This window comes from Ambystoma mexicanum, chromosome 4q (genome assembly GCF_040938575.1).
Source record: "Ambystoma mexicanum isolate Mex_15411 chromosome 4q, UKY_AmexF1_1, whole genome shotgun sequence".
In the NCBI taxonomy this organism is placed as follows: Eukaryota; Metazoa; Chordata; class Amphibia; order Caudata; family Ambystomatidae; genus Ambystoma; species Ambystoma mexicanum.
The window spans coordinates 397428201-397444578 of record NC_090928.1 but is presented as its reverse complement, the minus strand read 5'-3'; the positions used below and the strand labels follow the sequence as shown (position 1 = coordinate 397444578).

General features: G+C 47.7%; 1 protein-coding gene across 1 annotated transcript in view; it reads right to left on the bottom strand.

The window, feature by feature from the left end:
* RYR2 (ryanodine receptor 2) overlaps positions 1 to 16378 on the bottom strand; it is a 3854281-nt gene that overhangs the window by 866924 nt on the left and 2970979 nt on the right. Inside the window, exon 73 of the mRNA XM_069607971.1 lies at positions 12576 to 12635. Within this exon, the coding sequence (XP_069464072.1) occupies positions 12576 to 12635 (60 nt within the window). The remainder of the gene's footprint in view (positions 1 to 12575; positions 12636 to 16378) is intronic.

Here is a 16378-nt window from a genome sequence, read left to right as displayed (position 1 = left end):
GGGGTTAAGAGGGAACCGGGAAAGAAAGACTAGACCCACACCCAAACCAGGAAGAGGAAGAGCAATCATTGGCTATACTGTAGCCTACGGGGCCAAAGGCGCCAGGTAAAGCGCCGCATGACAGTTATACATTACTGTGCTCACTGTGTTCTGCATTTGTGGTAAACTAGGGCTTGTCGCTCTCTTCCTGTCTGCTTGCGCTTGTCCTGTCCCCCCCCTCTCCTATCCCATGGTGCTCTCTATCTCTCCTCACTAAATCTGGTAGGAAAAAGTTTAAAAAGACATCCTGGTCTCCAATCCAGGACTCCCTATCGCTCACACCTACACCAATGCCTCATCTAAGGAAACTCTCACTGACATCATCTTTTTCGTGCCTTCGCCAGACCTATGGACCCTTCATATGGTCTCTGTGCTCTCTCCTTTCTCCTCTTCTCCCATTAATGGCGGCACCCGTTGGGATGTCCTCTTGGCCTCCTTCAACTCCTCTAAGGCCATCATTAATGTCTACGCTAATGGGACCGTCTTGTTCCAAGGCCCTCAGGCCAACCTTCACCTCTTTGATAGACGCTTCCCGCGCCTCATCAACTTCCTTTCCTCTCCTGCTGTCCCCTCTCCTCTGTCCTCGGCTACCTTGCCTCCACCCTCCCTCCCTGCCCCCTCCCTTGCTCCTTCACCTCCGCAGGGCATACCTCTGATCTGTACCCCTCCCCAGAAGTCCTTTAAAGATGGCAACCTTCTCCACATTGCCACTCTTAACTCTCGCTCTGCGTCAAACATTCCTCCGATATCTGCCGCCTTCTTGAGGAACGGGACCTTGACGCACTCTGTCTCACTGAGACATGGTTCACGGCCAGCTCTGTCACCAGCTTTGACACACTCCTACCTGACGGCTACAAGATCCTCTCCATTCCCAGGCTCTGCCGTGCTGGGGGGGTGTGGCCCTTATCTTCCCTGAGTGGATTCCTGCCACTGCTATTCCCATGCAGACCTATTCCTCTTTTGAATGTCTTGTTTGCCGACTCTCTCTCTTTCCTAGCCATTCCCTTACCATTGCTACTATCTATCAGCCACCTGGTCAAATTTCCTCCTTCCTCTCCGAGTGGGCGGACCTCTCCTCCTCACTCCTGTCCTCAACCACTCAACTCCTCATTCTTGGAGACTTCAACATCCACCTGGTGCCTCCTGTCCCCCCTCTGGACTCTTTCACGACCTCTGCGACTCTCTCTCACTCCCACTCTGCAGGGAACACTCTAGATGCCCTGATCTCTTCTGACCTTCCCCTCTCTGTCCCTCACTCCACTCCTCTCTCCTGGAGTGATCACTTTCTCCTTTCTTCCCACCTCACCCTCCCTACCCCACAGGCAAAACCACCCTCATCACTGCCACCTTCCTTCTCAGTCATCCGACCCATGAAGCGTGTGTCAGTTGAGGCTTTCGCTGCCACCTTCTCGCCCCCTCTTCCCCCCCTCGGCTAACTCCCATCCTGACAGAGCCCTCTCGTCTCTCCACTCTTGTATATCGGATACTCTTGATATCCTTGCCCCGGTCATGAGAATCCGCCTGAAGCCCAAAGCCAAATGCAACTCCTGGTATGACTCGGATCTCGTCACCCTTAAACGCAAGTGCAGGGTGGCAGAGAGGAAATGGCGTGCTTCATGTTCATCCTCTGACAAACTGGCCTGTCACCTGCTCCAAAGGCAATACCGGCTCTCTGTTCTCACCAAGAAGAGAGCCCTTATCCAAGCCCGCATCACTGCGGCATCTAACAATTCAGCTGAACTCTTTAAAATCTGCAAGGAGCTGGCCAACCCTGCTGCAATTTCTACCTCTCCTGTCCCCTCCCAGGCCCTCTGCACGGCACTGGCCTCCTACTTCATTTCAAAAACTCAGGACATCCTGTCCTCACTCTCCTCCTATCACCTCCCCCCCTCTATTCCTTGCCCGTCCTCTGGCCCTTCTGCAGCCACCAACAACACAAAGGAGGTAAGAAGGGAAGAAAAGCCTGTGCTAGACCACCTTCAAAAAAAGGTCAACAACCTTTAAAACTATACATGAGAGTCCGACAGGTATCTTGTTTAAATTCCACATTGGTAACCTTGGGTCAACAAAGTGATTGAGAGAAAAAAAGCCAACCCTCCTCTCCCCTTCTCTGTCTTTCCCCTTTTTTCTTTTAACGAGGTTTCGAGACAAGTCTGATCTATGAAAGTCTCGTCAAAACAGGTCCACCCCTGTTCCTCCAAAACTATCAAGGACCACATCGACTCCTTGGCTCCTGCCCTTGCTGACTTCTGAAACCACTCCTTCGCCTCTAGAGTCTTCCCATCCCCTCTCAAGCACTCCCTTGTGCACCCCCCCTTCTTAAGAAACCCTCTTCCGACCCTTCCTGCCCAGCCAACTATCGCCCAATCTCTATCACTCCCTTCCTGGGCAAGCTCCTGGAGAAACTGGCCATCTCCCAGCTTAATCTCCATGCTGAATCTGTTGGTAGCCTTCATGACCATCAGTCCGGCTTCAGAGCCGCCAGAAGCACGGAAACTGCTCTCCTGAACATCCGTTCTCCTGAACTACTCTCGAACTTTGACTCTAACATTCCATGTGTTCTCATTTTGCTTGATCTCTCTTCTGCCTTTGACACTGTCAACCATACCATTCTGCTCAACCGTCTCCGTGATAACCTGGGTATCACTGGTCAGGCTCTGGCTTGGTTGACCTCTTTCCTCTTAAATCGACCCTCCCAGGTACAACTGGGGTCTTTCCTCTCTGACATCTTTTTCTCTACCTGTGGTGTCCCCCAGGGTTCTAACCTCTCTCCCTGGCTGTTCAACCAGTATCTGGCACTTCTTGCAATCCGCATCTCTGCTCTCTGCCCCAACTTTCAGTGCTATGCGGATGATACCCAGCTCATTTTCAGGCTACCCTCGGCCTCCTCCTCTCCTTCCCGCATCTCTGACTGTCTTTCTGCTATCCAGGAATGGTGTGCCGCCAACGACCTCTGCCTTAATGCCAGTAAGACTGAGATTCTACTCATCGGCACACCCACTCCCTCCTTCCCTGCAGCACTCTGGCCGCCCTCACTTGGCCCTCTTCCTGCTCCTACCTGCAAGGCAGAAAACCTCGGGGTCATCTTCGACTCCACACTCTCCTTCTCTCCTCACATTTCTGACGTTTCTAAGAAGTCACACTACCAGCTGCACCTCCTCAGAGGTATCCTTCCTTTCCTCGTTCCCCCAGAAGCTCACTGAATCCAGAGCCCTGGTTCTCTCGAAGCTGGACTACTGTAACAGCCTCTATCTAAATCTGCCTGCCTCTACTCTCTGCCCACTGCAAATCATCCAGAACAGGACTGCGAGACTTGTCCTTGGCCTCAAGCCCAGGGATCGTATCGCTCCAGGACTGAAATCGCTACACTGGCTCCTTGTGGCTGCGAGGATTAAGTTCAAAACCCTCTGCATTGTCCACAAGGCCTTCTGGGGCCTTGGGCCAAAATACCTTAAACTCTCTCTTCCTAAATATCTTCCTTCTCGAGCTCTTCGCTCATCCGCCTCCAACTCCCTCAGGGTCAGCCACTTCTCCAAGCAACGAGCTGGGGGGAGATCTCTCTCTGCAGCAGGGGCCTCGCTCGGCCCTTGGCCCAGCCACTCTCCCCTGCACTGCCTCCCTGGCAACCCCTGCACTGCGGGACTGTCTCTGTATCCCTACAGCCCCCCTTCTCAGCACTTGTCTGAACTTATACTGAACTTGCCACCAGCCGGCCCTTATTATTTATCTTGAATTTTACTAATCACTTTGTACTGCACTTTCTCCTCTCCCTTTCCCCCTTGCACTTTTTCCCCATCCCCTCTACCCATGCACTTGCGCGATCTGAATGACACCTGGCCTAGTAGGATCGTTTGTCTGTCTCCCCTTGTTCCCCCCTCCCTGCCTCGTTGCGCCTTGAAACACTTGTGTATAGGCGTGTTACAAATGCCATATCATATCATATATCATATTATACCACGCGGACATGTGCCTTATTAACAAAAAAGAGAGCCTGTTCTGTGAGCTGTACTCAGAAACAGTGCAGCACACTGTAACAGAGGGGTCAGTGATTCTGCTGCTCTGTTTGTGCATCATCATTGACACCAACACTGACAGCATGGTTATTGACGAACTGTCAGAGTTTGCACTGGTGCGCCCGACTTGTATTTGGAAAGCTTCAAAGAGGTTCTTCTCTCAGAAGTGTGCAGTCTTTGACTGCTCCTTGAAGTGAGGAAGATCGCTACTGCACTCCAGAAAAGGCACCCTGCCATGTGCAATGTATATACTCAACCTACTGTGATGAATCTTGTGATGTCGTCCCTTCTCCCCAACAGGGAGACCCTTCTCATGGGGCCAGGGAGGTGAGGCTGCTACCGGATAGTCTCCCCTGGGGTGGTACATAGTGGGTGGATCTCATGGGGTGGAATCCCACATGGGACTAGGGACAATTCTCCTGGATGAATGCGCTATACCCTGAATATGCCACACCCTCCCTCATCCTCCTACCACATACAGAGTAATATGAATCCACACTCTTCCATGTACCTATGTAAGGTAGAGCATGCAAACACCTTCAGAAGTACTCAGTCGAGGAAGAGATGGGACGACCTGTATGAATCCTAAAGTAAGACTGAGACGAAGAAGAAGAGGCCAAGTAACCCAGTTCAGAGGAATAACATCAGTACTGAGACAAAAAAGAGGCACAGAGTAATAAGAAGCACTCTGCAGAACCAACTCCAGCAGTCTAGTTAATATGGATAATCTAAAGTAACTGGGACACAAAAAGGGAAGGAGGAGTGAAGAGATCATTCAGCCCTTCCTCGAGGATCCTAAAGCAGGCCGGTGGTATGGCGAAAGAAAACCCGGGGTAAATGTGAGGAACTCATGATGGCAACAAGTAAGACAGAAAGTGATCACGGTTCAAGGGTGTTCATTGAACAATGAATGCTGTATGAAGGTTGGAAAAATGCCTGATCTAAACCTAAATCTAAGATGGGAGCAAGCATTGACCATCAAATGAAAATAAGGCAGTCCTAGTGGTGTTGCGTCAAACAAAGGCCTATACTAAGAAACCTATTGCCAAACCTTACAGCTAATACAAGAAAGGGTCTGGGATAGTTCTCAAGAAGATCTCAAATAATATGTCAGGAATGTGCTAGCCCGGGTCTCCCTTCCCCACGCTTTTAGCACGGGGCAGGATGGGCGCTTGGAGCACAGTACAGTCTCTGGCTTTTTGAGCACGAGACAATAATTCCAATGGCAGTTCTCAGGACAGTCGATGGCCAAGTCTTGTTTTCTTTGAAAGTCTCTTGCCTTCGGGGCCTGATGTGTTCAACTAACAAAAACAAAAGTTGCTTTAGCCAAATGAAAGTTCTTTAGGGTGATAAGGATTCACCCCTGGGTTCCCCTTTTCTGGGCGCTGACCCTTCTCAATGGTTATCCACAGTTCAGATAGGGTGATCGGTTCACGCCTAGGTCCCCTTCTTCCTGGCGCTGACCCTTCACGTATCGTATTCCAAAATTTATGTCTGAAATTTGGGTGATAGCTTCACCTCTGGATCTCCCTCTGCCGGCTCTGATCCCTTTTGACTGTCAGTACTTGGGTGACAGCTTAATCTTTGGATCTCACTCAGCCGGCTCAGACCTTTCTTTTCTGGCATCCCTCCTTCGGGTTCACTCTTGCCGTTTCTTAACTTTTGCCGCCACTTTTAATCTTGGGGTGACAACTTTACACCCTTGGATCCCCCTCTGCCGGGCTCCGACCCCTCTCGATTCTTAGCCTCCCTTCAACAGGTTTACTGTGGCACTCGATCAGGGTGATATTGGCTCACCCCTGGATCCCCCTTTTCTGGGCGCTGACCCCTCTTTACTTTCAGTGTTCTCTTTTTACACAGTTCAATGTTTGTGGGATTCACTTCCCTTTCTTTCACAGTGCTTGTAGATCAAAGTCTTTTGATTGTACAGGAATTTTGCTTGACCATCTGTATGATCACTTTGACCTATTTCACTGGCCTTTTCCAATGGCCTTCTGGTATCTGTAGTTTCTCTCATATGAGGCTCGACCAGAGTCTCTTGAGTTAGCACCCACATGGTGCTGGCTTCCCTCTGCAGCTAGTCTCCCCTTAACACTTTACAGTACCTTGAACCTAGTTCAAAACTTGCCGATTATCAACTAACACAGCCTAGTTCTTATCGGCTCTCCCCTCGACTCACCTGCTGTGATGAACCACTTGGCTTTCCTTTTCATTGGAGTCAAGGTGGGAACCATGGTCGCAGAAGTTTCCCTCGCTCCTGCTCATCGGCATAGGTTTGCCCTTGACATCTGATGCAAGACACTTGTGCTATTGTTCCCGGACTTGTGCTTTCTTCTGGAATGAAAAGGGCAAGGTCACCTATCTTCTCACCCCCTCTCGATTCCTGCTATCTTTCTACTTCGTTTGAACTGCCACGCCCGATTAGCCGTCTCACTATGCTGTCTGCCATGCTCGTAATGTGCTTTCCTGCTCTATGTTTTATCCCTGTGGGGAAAAGGAAGGGTTGTCAGGTGTGTGTGAGATTTAAGTCAATTGCCTAACTTTGCCTGACCTTTGAATGTTGAGACATGTTAGGTGAACAGTTTTATTACAAGTCCTTTGTGAAAAGGTGTTCGTGTCGGAGATGGGGGGGGGGGGGGGTTAAAGAATTCGAACATCCTAAGAGAAATGATGGGGGAGGTTTGTGAAATAGACGAGAATTACCAAGATTGTAGACAGAACATATGGGATGTCGGAATTTGTAAATTTTATTCCCGTGCCTCGGATTGTCACTTTCTGAAATCCCAGTCGAAAGGGACCGCTAGATTTTGCGGGTTAAACAGGAATAGTTGGACCATCAAATAAACAAAGGCGTTTGTGGGAGTGCGGAAACACATTATATTCAGAGGGACAGGAAGAAGAATGATTGGGATTCTTGGAGATGTGGTTTCCAATGGTAACAGGGTTCCTAGTTGGTCCATCAGAGTTGTCTGGGTGGCAGGATTTTGTTAAGGGAGCTTCTTTGGGCAGAAGGGAGGTAGCAGTGGAATAACCAAAGAAAATCTCTTGGATTTCCTCCTCCGCTTCTTCTTCCGCAGTAGAGTACAGTGCCTCACCTGGGGATCCCACTGGGCATAACTCCAGGCTCCCCTTCCCAGGTGATCCTCCCCCACTAGTCCACCCGCAGGAACTGGATCCAACAGCGATGGCCATGTCCTGGCCACCTGGATAAGGGATTCCCAGGCTCTACTCGGGAGAACACCCTTGGGTTTCTCTCAGAACCGAGGCGCGTGGCAACAAGGTGAAGCCTCCGAAAAGGGCCAAACAAAGAAGGACCCTTCGCCCTGGTGGAAGCAGACTGCAGAAGTCTACCAGAGATAAGGGAGCATGCAGCCCATGCTGGCAAAGCAGGCCAGTGGCGAGCAGCCACTACGAAGATGGTGTGGCTGGAGCGGACCACGCAGAGAGAATGGGGTGGAAGAGATTGGTTCCTGGAGCCGGCTGCAGCCTGAACATAAGCTCCCTGAAGGGAGGGGCTTGCTGGGGCTAGCTCGTGGGGGTGTAAGAGAAATCGTGGAACCCCTAAAGAAGGGTAGACGTACCCTTGAATACAAGGCTGAGAGTAGAGCATGGGAAAGAGACTGTATGCAGTTGTTTGTTTAAAAAGTAAAGGTCTGGGAACATTGTGAAGAAGTAATTAAGGCTGAAGTAAGGGTCCGAGAAAACCAACTACAGAGAAGGAATTATAAGTAATAAATGAATAACAGCAGTACATGGCAAGGTAGTGAACCAGTTCTGTTATACTAGCTACAGAAGCTGCAATATTAACTATGACAGTTGCTGGCAGGATAGTAAACCAGGCCTGCCTTGTGATCAGCAGAAAAGTCAGAGAGCATCCAGGGGGAGAGGGTAATTCCCCCTGGGGTTACGATAAGCTGGAAAGGAGCCAGAGGAAAGAGTGTATTTTCCTCTGCCAACCTAGGAAGCTTGAGAAGGGCCAGGGGAAGGAAGACATTCCCCCACTATTTAATTAACTGCCTGAGAAAGGCCAAAGGAGAGGGAGACATCCTCCTGGTGTTGTCAACAGGATAGGTAACTTTCTTCTCTGTGTTCACCATTGATGAAGAAACCACCCAAGAGAACGTTTTGCACATTTTGGAGAATACATTTCCAGGAGGTGAATTCTAAACCTTAGTCCAGAAGAAGGGAGTCATTCTACTGGACCAAGAAGATCTTAATTTTTCCTTAGTTAAGAGTGTAAGGGACGGAAATAGGTTTTGACACAGGACAGTGGACTATTTGCTTTAGACTGACATCCTGACAGAGTATTTAGTATTTAGTTGAGGCAGGGAAACCCCTCTTAGTGTTAGGGACAGTTAGGGTTTTCCTTATTTATGTTCATAAAATAAAAGTGTATAACCAAAATAATGCCTCCTGTGTGTCAGTCTCCTCCTTCCATACCCTTAAACTACCCATGTTGTGCTTGTGGTAAATCAGAAATAGGAGAGAGACCAGAGGACATGTTTGAACAAAAGTATTGTCTTTAGAATATATAAAACCTCCTCTGAACCCTAGCTCCATGACGGAGTCCCTGTTCTATAAAACAACAAACAGGTGCTTATCAGGATGTCTCACAAATAAACTCTTTCTTTCTTTTCCTAGTGGTAGAGCAAACAATAGGATAGCATAGGTTTTGTCAGAGGGCAGACAAGTTAAGCTTTAATTTAAAACAAGGTTACTCTGCTCCTGGGATACATCAATGGTGACTGGTCTTCTGACCCTCATCAAAAAGTTCTTAAAGTCTTTTCCAGCTCTTGGCCTGATAGTTCCAACAAACGATTAAGGAGACTACATCACTGGAGAAGGGATAACCTAGAGACTAGTCAGACTGGCAGATAATGCTGTTTTGCCAAAAAGGAGCTACGAGTAATTTATGTTAAATGCCACATGCTTTTCTGATATGGAGAGGTAAAATTTCACAAAAACAAAACTTTCTTCTCATGTCTTATTGGATATTTCCACTTGGACTGAGTAGACCCGTAGCCTATCTGAGGCTTTTTCTGGTTGTGAAGTATCTCACCGCATTCTGAGGTCTTTGGATGATCAGTCTGATGTGGCTACGGGCCTGCTTAGCTCTGTTTCAGTTCTCGCTCTTCTCACTCCCTCGTAGGCTCTTCAGATTGACGACATGGCATGGGCTATGGACCTGCTTAGCTCTGTTCAGATTCTTGTTTATCTCATCCCCTTCTGGGGTCTTCGGATTATCAGCCCGGCATGGGCTCCGTTGGGCTTCACGATCTTCACCTGCTCCTCCTGTTAGGCCACATGCCTTTTGTCCGGCAGCAGTGTTCGGTAATGCAGGCAGTCTCTCTGCCTAGCGTGGATGCATGCTCACTCCTTTGATCTGGTCTTCAAGGTGGTGTACCGTGCACCATTTCTTAGCTTCTGGGATTGCAGCATGGGAGAAGCAGGACTACGGTACATCTCTTGTTGTGCGGTTTTGCATTCTTTGTCACTGGTCCTGGACTCGTCGGTTTTCTGCCTTTGTCAAATTGGATGCATTGCGCTGGCTGCCTTGGGTCTCCACCCACCAAGCGAGCTGCATGGCTGTCCTGTTCTACTCTTCTATGAGGGAAAGGCTCCCCTCCTGTGCGCGGCTGAGCGTTACTCACTCTTCGGATGATTCTCTCTTGCTCCGTTTACTTCCAGGCGTATTAAAGGTCCCTCCCTGAAATGGAGTTAACATTTCCATTGGTTTTGATTTTCAAAAAGATGTGGGAACAAAACCACACCAGGGATCAAGCCATCCATTTTAAAGGAGCCCTGTACATGATTGCCCTGTTCAATTACCATATAACCATGAAACACCTAGGACTTTCAGTGAGGGAAGATGGAATCCAATTTGTACTTGAGTATTCCTTGTCACCAAAGTGGTGAGGGGTCACTCCCAACTGGATACCGCCTGCCCTTCCCCCTATGCAGGGTATTGCGTAGTGGGCTCACCTCCCTCATCCCAAAGGGGGTGGCTCCCTCTTGGCAAGAAGGGGCACATTTGCTGGTGTCATCACAGGCCTTGTGTGCATTCCAGACATTGAATGCAGGAAAAGCTGTATGCTGAACAGGGCACAGAGAAGGCCAAAGATGAACCCGCAAACAGGGTGGGAGAAGGCCAGGATTGGACTGGAACATAACATCGCCTGTGCACCAATGAAAAAGTGGCCCACAATCACAAATGACAATTTGTTACTTTTTTCAGGGCAGTGTTTGAACACTGACCAAGGGGGAGTTTGGGGTAAAATGTGGTGCAAATACTTCATTGTAAAGCATATTTCATCCGAAACAGATACATCTGTTGCAATGACTCATTAAACTGTCCCACTTTTAGCCCAAAAAGAATGGACCCACAGCAGAATGTTAGGCTGGCCTTTCGGGCATTGTCCTACAGTCCAGTCCGAGCCTGGAGGAGGCCTCACAGGGGAGGAAGCCAGACACGGAACAGACGTCTGCAAGGCAAAGATGGCTGCAAGGACAACGGAGTAGGATAGCATCTAGTTACTTCCAGCCACCGCTCCGGATCCAGATGCAGGTAAGGTGTATGTTGGGTCCTGGGGGTGAAACGGAAAGCAGCATCTGTAAGTCAGGAACCAGTGGTGAGTATGTTGTTGAAATTCAAAGGCAGCATGAGATCTGTGGTGATGCGGGGGGCGAAACCAGAAAGGTTGTCTTGTGAGCGACCCGTGCAAAAAAGAAATCAGAGAGTGAGCGGATGCCATGATTTAGACATGCCAGGAAAAGGGACAGAAAACAGCTAATTGACATGTTACTGCAGCAACATTAAGCGCCCCTGGACAGACAACGGAGTCCTAGATACACAGAAGCCAACCTACCTGATCAAGCCCATTCAGCACACTCCGACAGGGCCCGACTGCCTGCGCACCTGCTGTTATAATACAAACATGTGCATACGAAATACATGCACCTGTGGGAATCTTAAGTAAATGCGAGTGTAGCCCCTTTAAAACGTGCATCCTCAGAGTTGATATACACCTTCAGTATTAAAATGATGGTCTAGTTGCGCGTTCTCTTGCAAACACAGGGGGCCCTTTGGAAGCTGAACTGTAAAATGTGCATCTAATCGGGACCCATCGACCATCAAGGCAGCAACACCCAAAGGGGTTCAGCTGAAAATCGCCCCGTTAAGAGGTTGCCCACCCGCCCAGCCAAAGTGCATCCCAGGAGAGCTCTAATTCAGAGAGAACAGTGGCTCTGGATTTTTGGTTTTTCCATGGACTAGTGCATTACATGTAGAACTGGGAAAGCTCTCAATTGGGGAGCCAAGTGTGCATGCAAATGTGAGGAAACGCTTCTAATTGTAAGTAGTTAAAAAGACAATCTATTCTGAAAATTCTGGAGAAGAATAGACCGCTGGGGGGCGAGAAGGACTCCTAGAGCTAATTAAAGGTTGATAGTAGCTATTCCACATACTCAAGGCATACATTAGCTTTCAAAAATTGATTAGCAGAGTTTGCTAATTAAAATTGCTTGATTAGCAAACACACTTATTTGATTAGCAATTTTTTACTAATATTCTAATGTCAGTAGAAGGTATTTGTACCAATGAGTAGCAATGCTGCATATTTGCGCACCTTTGAAGAGATTAGTGTCTGTAAAATGCATGAATGGACCCAAAATAGATATGATAAAATTGCTCTGAAAACAGGTTTCAGTGCGAGGCTCTGTGGGGCTGGGTGAAGTTGGTGTTGCACAGGGCTGTTTAAGGAGCAGTTCAGAAAATTCACAATGTTAAAGTGTGACGAATCTGAAGAATTCCCCCCCCCCTTCTTCCCTAGGGCGAGCCACCCCCTTGGAAGTCGAAAGAGATGCAGGGATGATCCTTGGGGCACTGGGAGGTAATGGAAGTCGAAGAATTACCCCGGATGATCCTTGGGGAACTGGGTAGTAATGGAATTCGAAGGAGACGCAGGGATAATCCTTGGGGAACTGGGTAGTAATGGAATTCGAAGGAGACGCAGGGATAATCCTTGGGGCACTGGGAGGTAATGGAAGTCGAAGGAGACGCAGGGATGATCCTTGGAGCACTGGGAGGTAATGGAAGTCGAAAGAGATGCGGGGAGGATCCTTGGGGCACTGGGAGGTAATGGATGTCGAGAAATTACCCCGGGATGATCCTTGGGGAACTGGGTAGTAATGGAAGTCGAAGGAGACGCAGGGATGATCCTAAGGCAGTGGGAGGTAATGGAGGTCGAAAGTGACGCAGGGAGGATCCTTGGGGCACTGGGTAGTAATAGAAGTCGAAGGGGACGCAGGGATGATCCTTGGGTGAAGTGCGGAGGAAATAACGAAGAATAGTGTTTTGTAAGGTACACTTTGGGTGGAGAAAGCATGTTTCACATCTACAATGTCACGTCAGAACTAGCTGATTACAACATAATCAGCAAGCTCTGACGTGATGTCCAGCTGTTATAAGCACAGAGTAAAATATATGCACTTGGTTCCGCCTCTCATTTAACAGTCTTTAATTACCTTTCCTTGCAGGTGAAGGTTACTCCGTATTATGTCACGAACTTCATCCTCTGTGTCTTTCTGTCAAGAAAAACGATTGCTGTTAGAAAACTTTCAAACAGATGGCATTCACATGAAGGCATAGGTCAATGGTTGAGCATGCGAGCTAAAAGAATTCTGACATCTATTTGTAATTTAAAATCAGGGAATTACATTGACATGCCATTATCCAAAAATAATCATGAAATGCGTGATTTAATTAAAATATATTTAATCCACAGTCTTGCTTCAGCGCTATTAAGAGCATTGATACTGCACAGGGCTAGAACGCACTGGCACAGGGCATGATTTGAGCATTACAATTATGAGCAGGTCGAAAATACTGATTTTAAAACTCGTAGCTTTTGGTGCTGTTCTTTTGTTCGGAAGTCTCTACAAATTATGTTTCATGCAAAGTTAAGATGAGCTATGCAAAATACTCATCTAGCTAAATAAGAAATGTTCACAGTACCCCTGTAAAAAGGCAGAGAACAGGATGCCTTTTTATAGGACTTCCATATGAAGTGTGATAAACCGAAGGTGTCTCACCTGCTAGTCCCCAGTGACCTGTCATCCAGGTGGCCAGGACACAGCCATCACTTTTGGATCCTGTTCCTGTGGGTGGATCATTGCAGGAGGATCACCTGGGTGAGAGGTCCTCGAGGAGTGGAAGTGGGCAATGAAAGGCGAGACGCAGTATCCCCTTCCCTGTAACACCTTTACCCCATCCTACCAGGTAGAATACTTGGGAACTCAGCCCCCTACCCTCTTTCCCAACACGGACACTTTCTCACGGACAGCTCACGGTGAGAGACAACAGACAAACACCTGAGCCGCATACCTGAAATGTCCCAATACAATGGTCAGGCAAGTTCAGACAATTACTGATCATTACACACACCTGACTTCCATCACACTTCCCCACATGAATAAAAGGCGGAGCACGAAAGCACACACTGAGCAAAGACAAAGCACACGAAGAAGCAGCAGTTCCAAGAAGGCAGTTTAATATAAAGTGAAAGACGGCAGGAACGAAGAAGGTAGCAAGGAGGGAAGTGCCCTTGACTTTTTCAGCAAAAGACTTACTTTCATGAACCTTCGAGAAAAAGAAACATAAGACCCAGAATCAAAGCTGAAGAAAACTGCATTGTGTGTCGCAGGTACCTGGGGCTCTTCTGCGTCAATAGTCGAGGTGGGGAGAATCGTTTAGTGCTGTGGTACTATCCTTGGCTCCTACAACAAAGCAGCGCCAGTGAAGTCAGCACAGTTGGTGAGTTGGGGAGACTAATACCAGACCGGTCTGTGTTGAAGCCAAGGTTGCAAGCAGCAACATTGTATAGTGAAAACTGAAGAGAACAGTGTATGAAGGGTATGTGGCAAGCGACGCAAACATAATTAAACACCAGATGAGTGATTGAACTTTGAAGCCAAGCTACAATACCGTATACCGAGCTGTCGGGCACTGCATGGGTGCAAATTTGAAAGTCTCTGTTTGGTATCCACTGAGAGGTAGCAAATGTTACAAGAAAAAGAATTGTGAAATCGAAGTGGTCCTGCCACAGGTGAAGCAAAACCCTGGGCACATTTGAAAGACTAAGATAAAAACAATATAGAGTGCTGAAGTTGGTCTGAGCCCAGCGTAGGGAGATCAGCTAAGAGCTTTTTGTTAAAGCAAGTTTGTGTTAAGAATTTACATGTGAAATTGGAATTGGTCTGAATTTGGCTGAGGGAGACTAATTGTGTTAAAAAGGATCTGAGCCGGGCTGAGGAGGATCCGGGGTGAACCGTGAATCACCTGAGAAAGAATATCTTGCAAACATTGTATTAAGAGGATCTGAACCCGAACAAGGGGGATCCTAGGTGAAGAACATTGTGTTAGAAGGATCTGAGCCTGGCTGAGGGGGAACCGGGGTGAATAGTGAATCGCCTAAAGAACTGAGTACTTGTGAAAATCTGAAAGAAGAAAATAACTTATCGTTTGTCGCATCAGGCCCTCTGAATGAAGAGACTTTGAAAGGCAAAGAGACTTGGGCATGAAGGCTCTGATGCTAATGAATGAACTGTATCCTCATGCTAGAGAAGCCCAAGTCTGTACTAAGCTCGAGTGTACCGCCTTGTCCCATGCTGAAAACGTGGGGATGGGAGGCCAATGGCCTGAACATCCTGAGATATCATTTTGTGAACACTTCTTTTTTTTCCTTAACATTGTTCCCCACACTATTTGCATTTAGAGGCAAGGATTGGCAATAGGTTTATTAGTATAGGCCCTTTTATTTTGACAAGACACCACTAGGACTGCGTTATTATTATTTGATGGTCGTAGCTTGCTCCCATCTTTAGATATAGGATTTGATAGCCGTTTTTCAACCCTTTTTTAAACTTCAATAAACACCCTTGAACTATGGTCACTTGGTCTTACTGTTGATAGCATGCCTTCCTTGCAGAAGTCTTTGGCACCAATATATATTTATTTACTTTATAGAAAAGTACATATTCGGAAGTAGTCGTCCAACAATAATGATGTGATAATCATGTGTTATTTATATAGCGCCTTAATCCAAAGCGCTTTATTGAACACATATTTACATATCACCCAAACGAAATTGGTCCTCATTTATCGACCAGCGAAGGATGAAAGGCTGAGTTGGCCTTGCCGGGATTTGAACCTGCGACCTGCAGATCACGCTCAGATCGCAGCAGCGAGCGCTCAACCCGCTAGGCTATCTTACCGGCCATGCAGGTAAGATCATGGCATTTGTAGATTGTTGTGATTAGTACACGTGGGCTAATCCCCAAAGGTCTAATTGTGTTAGAAAGAATAAAAAGAAAAGACCTGCAGTGTGTTTGAGGGTCACTGTGATGGATGTTATGGAAATGAAACCCGGCCTCCGAGCAGTCCCTGGCGAAAGTGCAGAGGAACAGGTGAGCAGCATTTTGGAAACTGCGGAGAAGGGCTGGGGCGCTGCAGGCTTGGGTAGGTGGTCAAGAAGGAACTTGGGCACGGTTGAGAGTAGGAGTCTCGGGGAGGAAGGCACCAGAAAATAGGAGCAAACTCAGGACTATTCTCCGGCAGTCAGCCCATGCTCTAGCTCTTCTGATTGGCTAGTGCCTCCTCCCTATGTACTAATACAGCTTTCTAAATGCTGAAGACCCTCTGTTGTGATGTCACAGCAGAGGAATGGGAGATTTCTCAATCTCCCCGTACTTTCTCAGAAAGGACAAGAGGCTAAGCAAGTACCTGCTCAGTGCCCAATAGCGGGCCTCTGAAGCAGAGCAGCTAAACTCAGAGTGCGGCACTGACCTTTAAGAGCACTGGAACCACAGCTAGACGGCAGTGAAGGCTCAGCAGTTAGCATCTCAGCTATAAAGGAATGCAGCTGACCACAGCCTCCCAATGATGGCGACAAGAGGAAGGTGTGGAGAGAAATGAAGGAGGTCTGTATTTGTATTTGTATTTTATTTATTTATATAGTGCAGAACCAGGCCCAGAGGCTACCGGGCGCATATCTTCAACAGTGGTTACAACAATACATGGACATGGTGCAGATCATGGGAATCCCAAAAACATAGTGCAAAGGTACAGGTAAAAAAACATCTGCTCTGTTGCTTGATTCTTATGACCTGTACTATAAGACACGCATACATGTCAAATTGGGGTATCAGCTATTCAGTAGGACATGCAGTCATCTGAGGCGGCTAGCCAATGTTTAACTTTGAGTTTAAATAGGTTGAGTGATGATAGATTTCTAATATTGAGAGGCACAGAATTCCACAGTTTGGCTGCC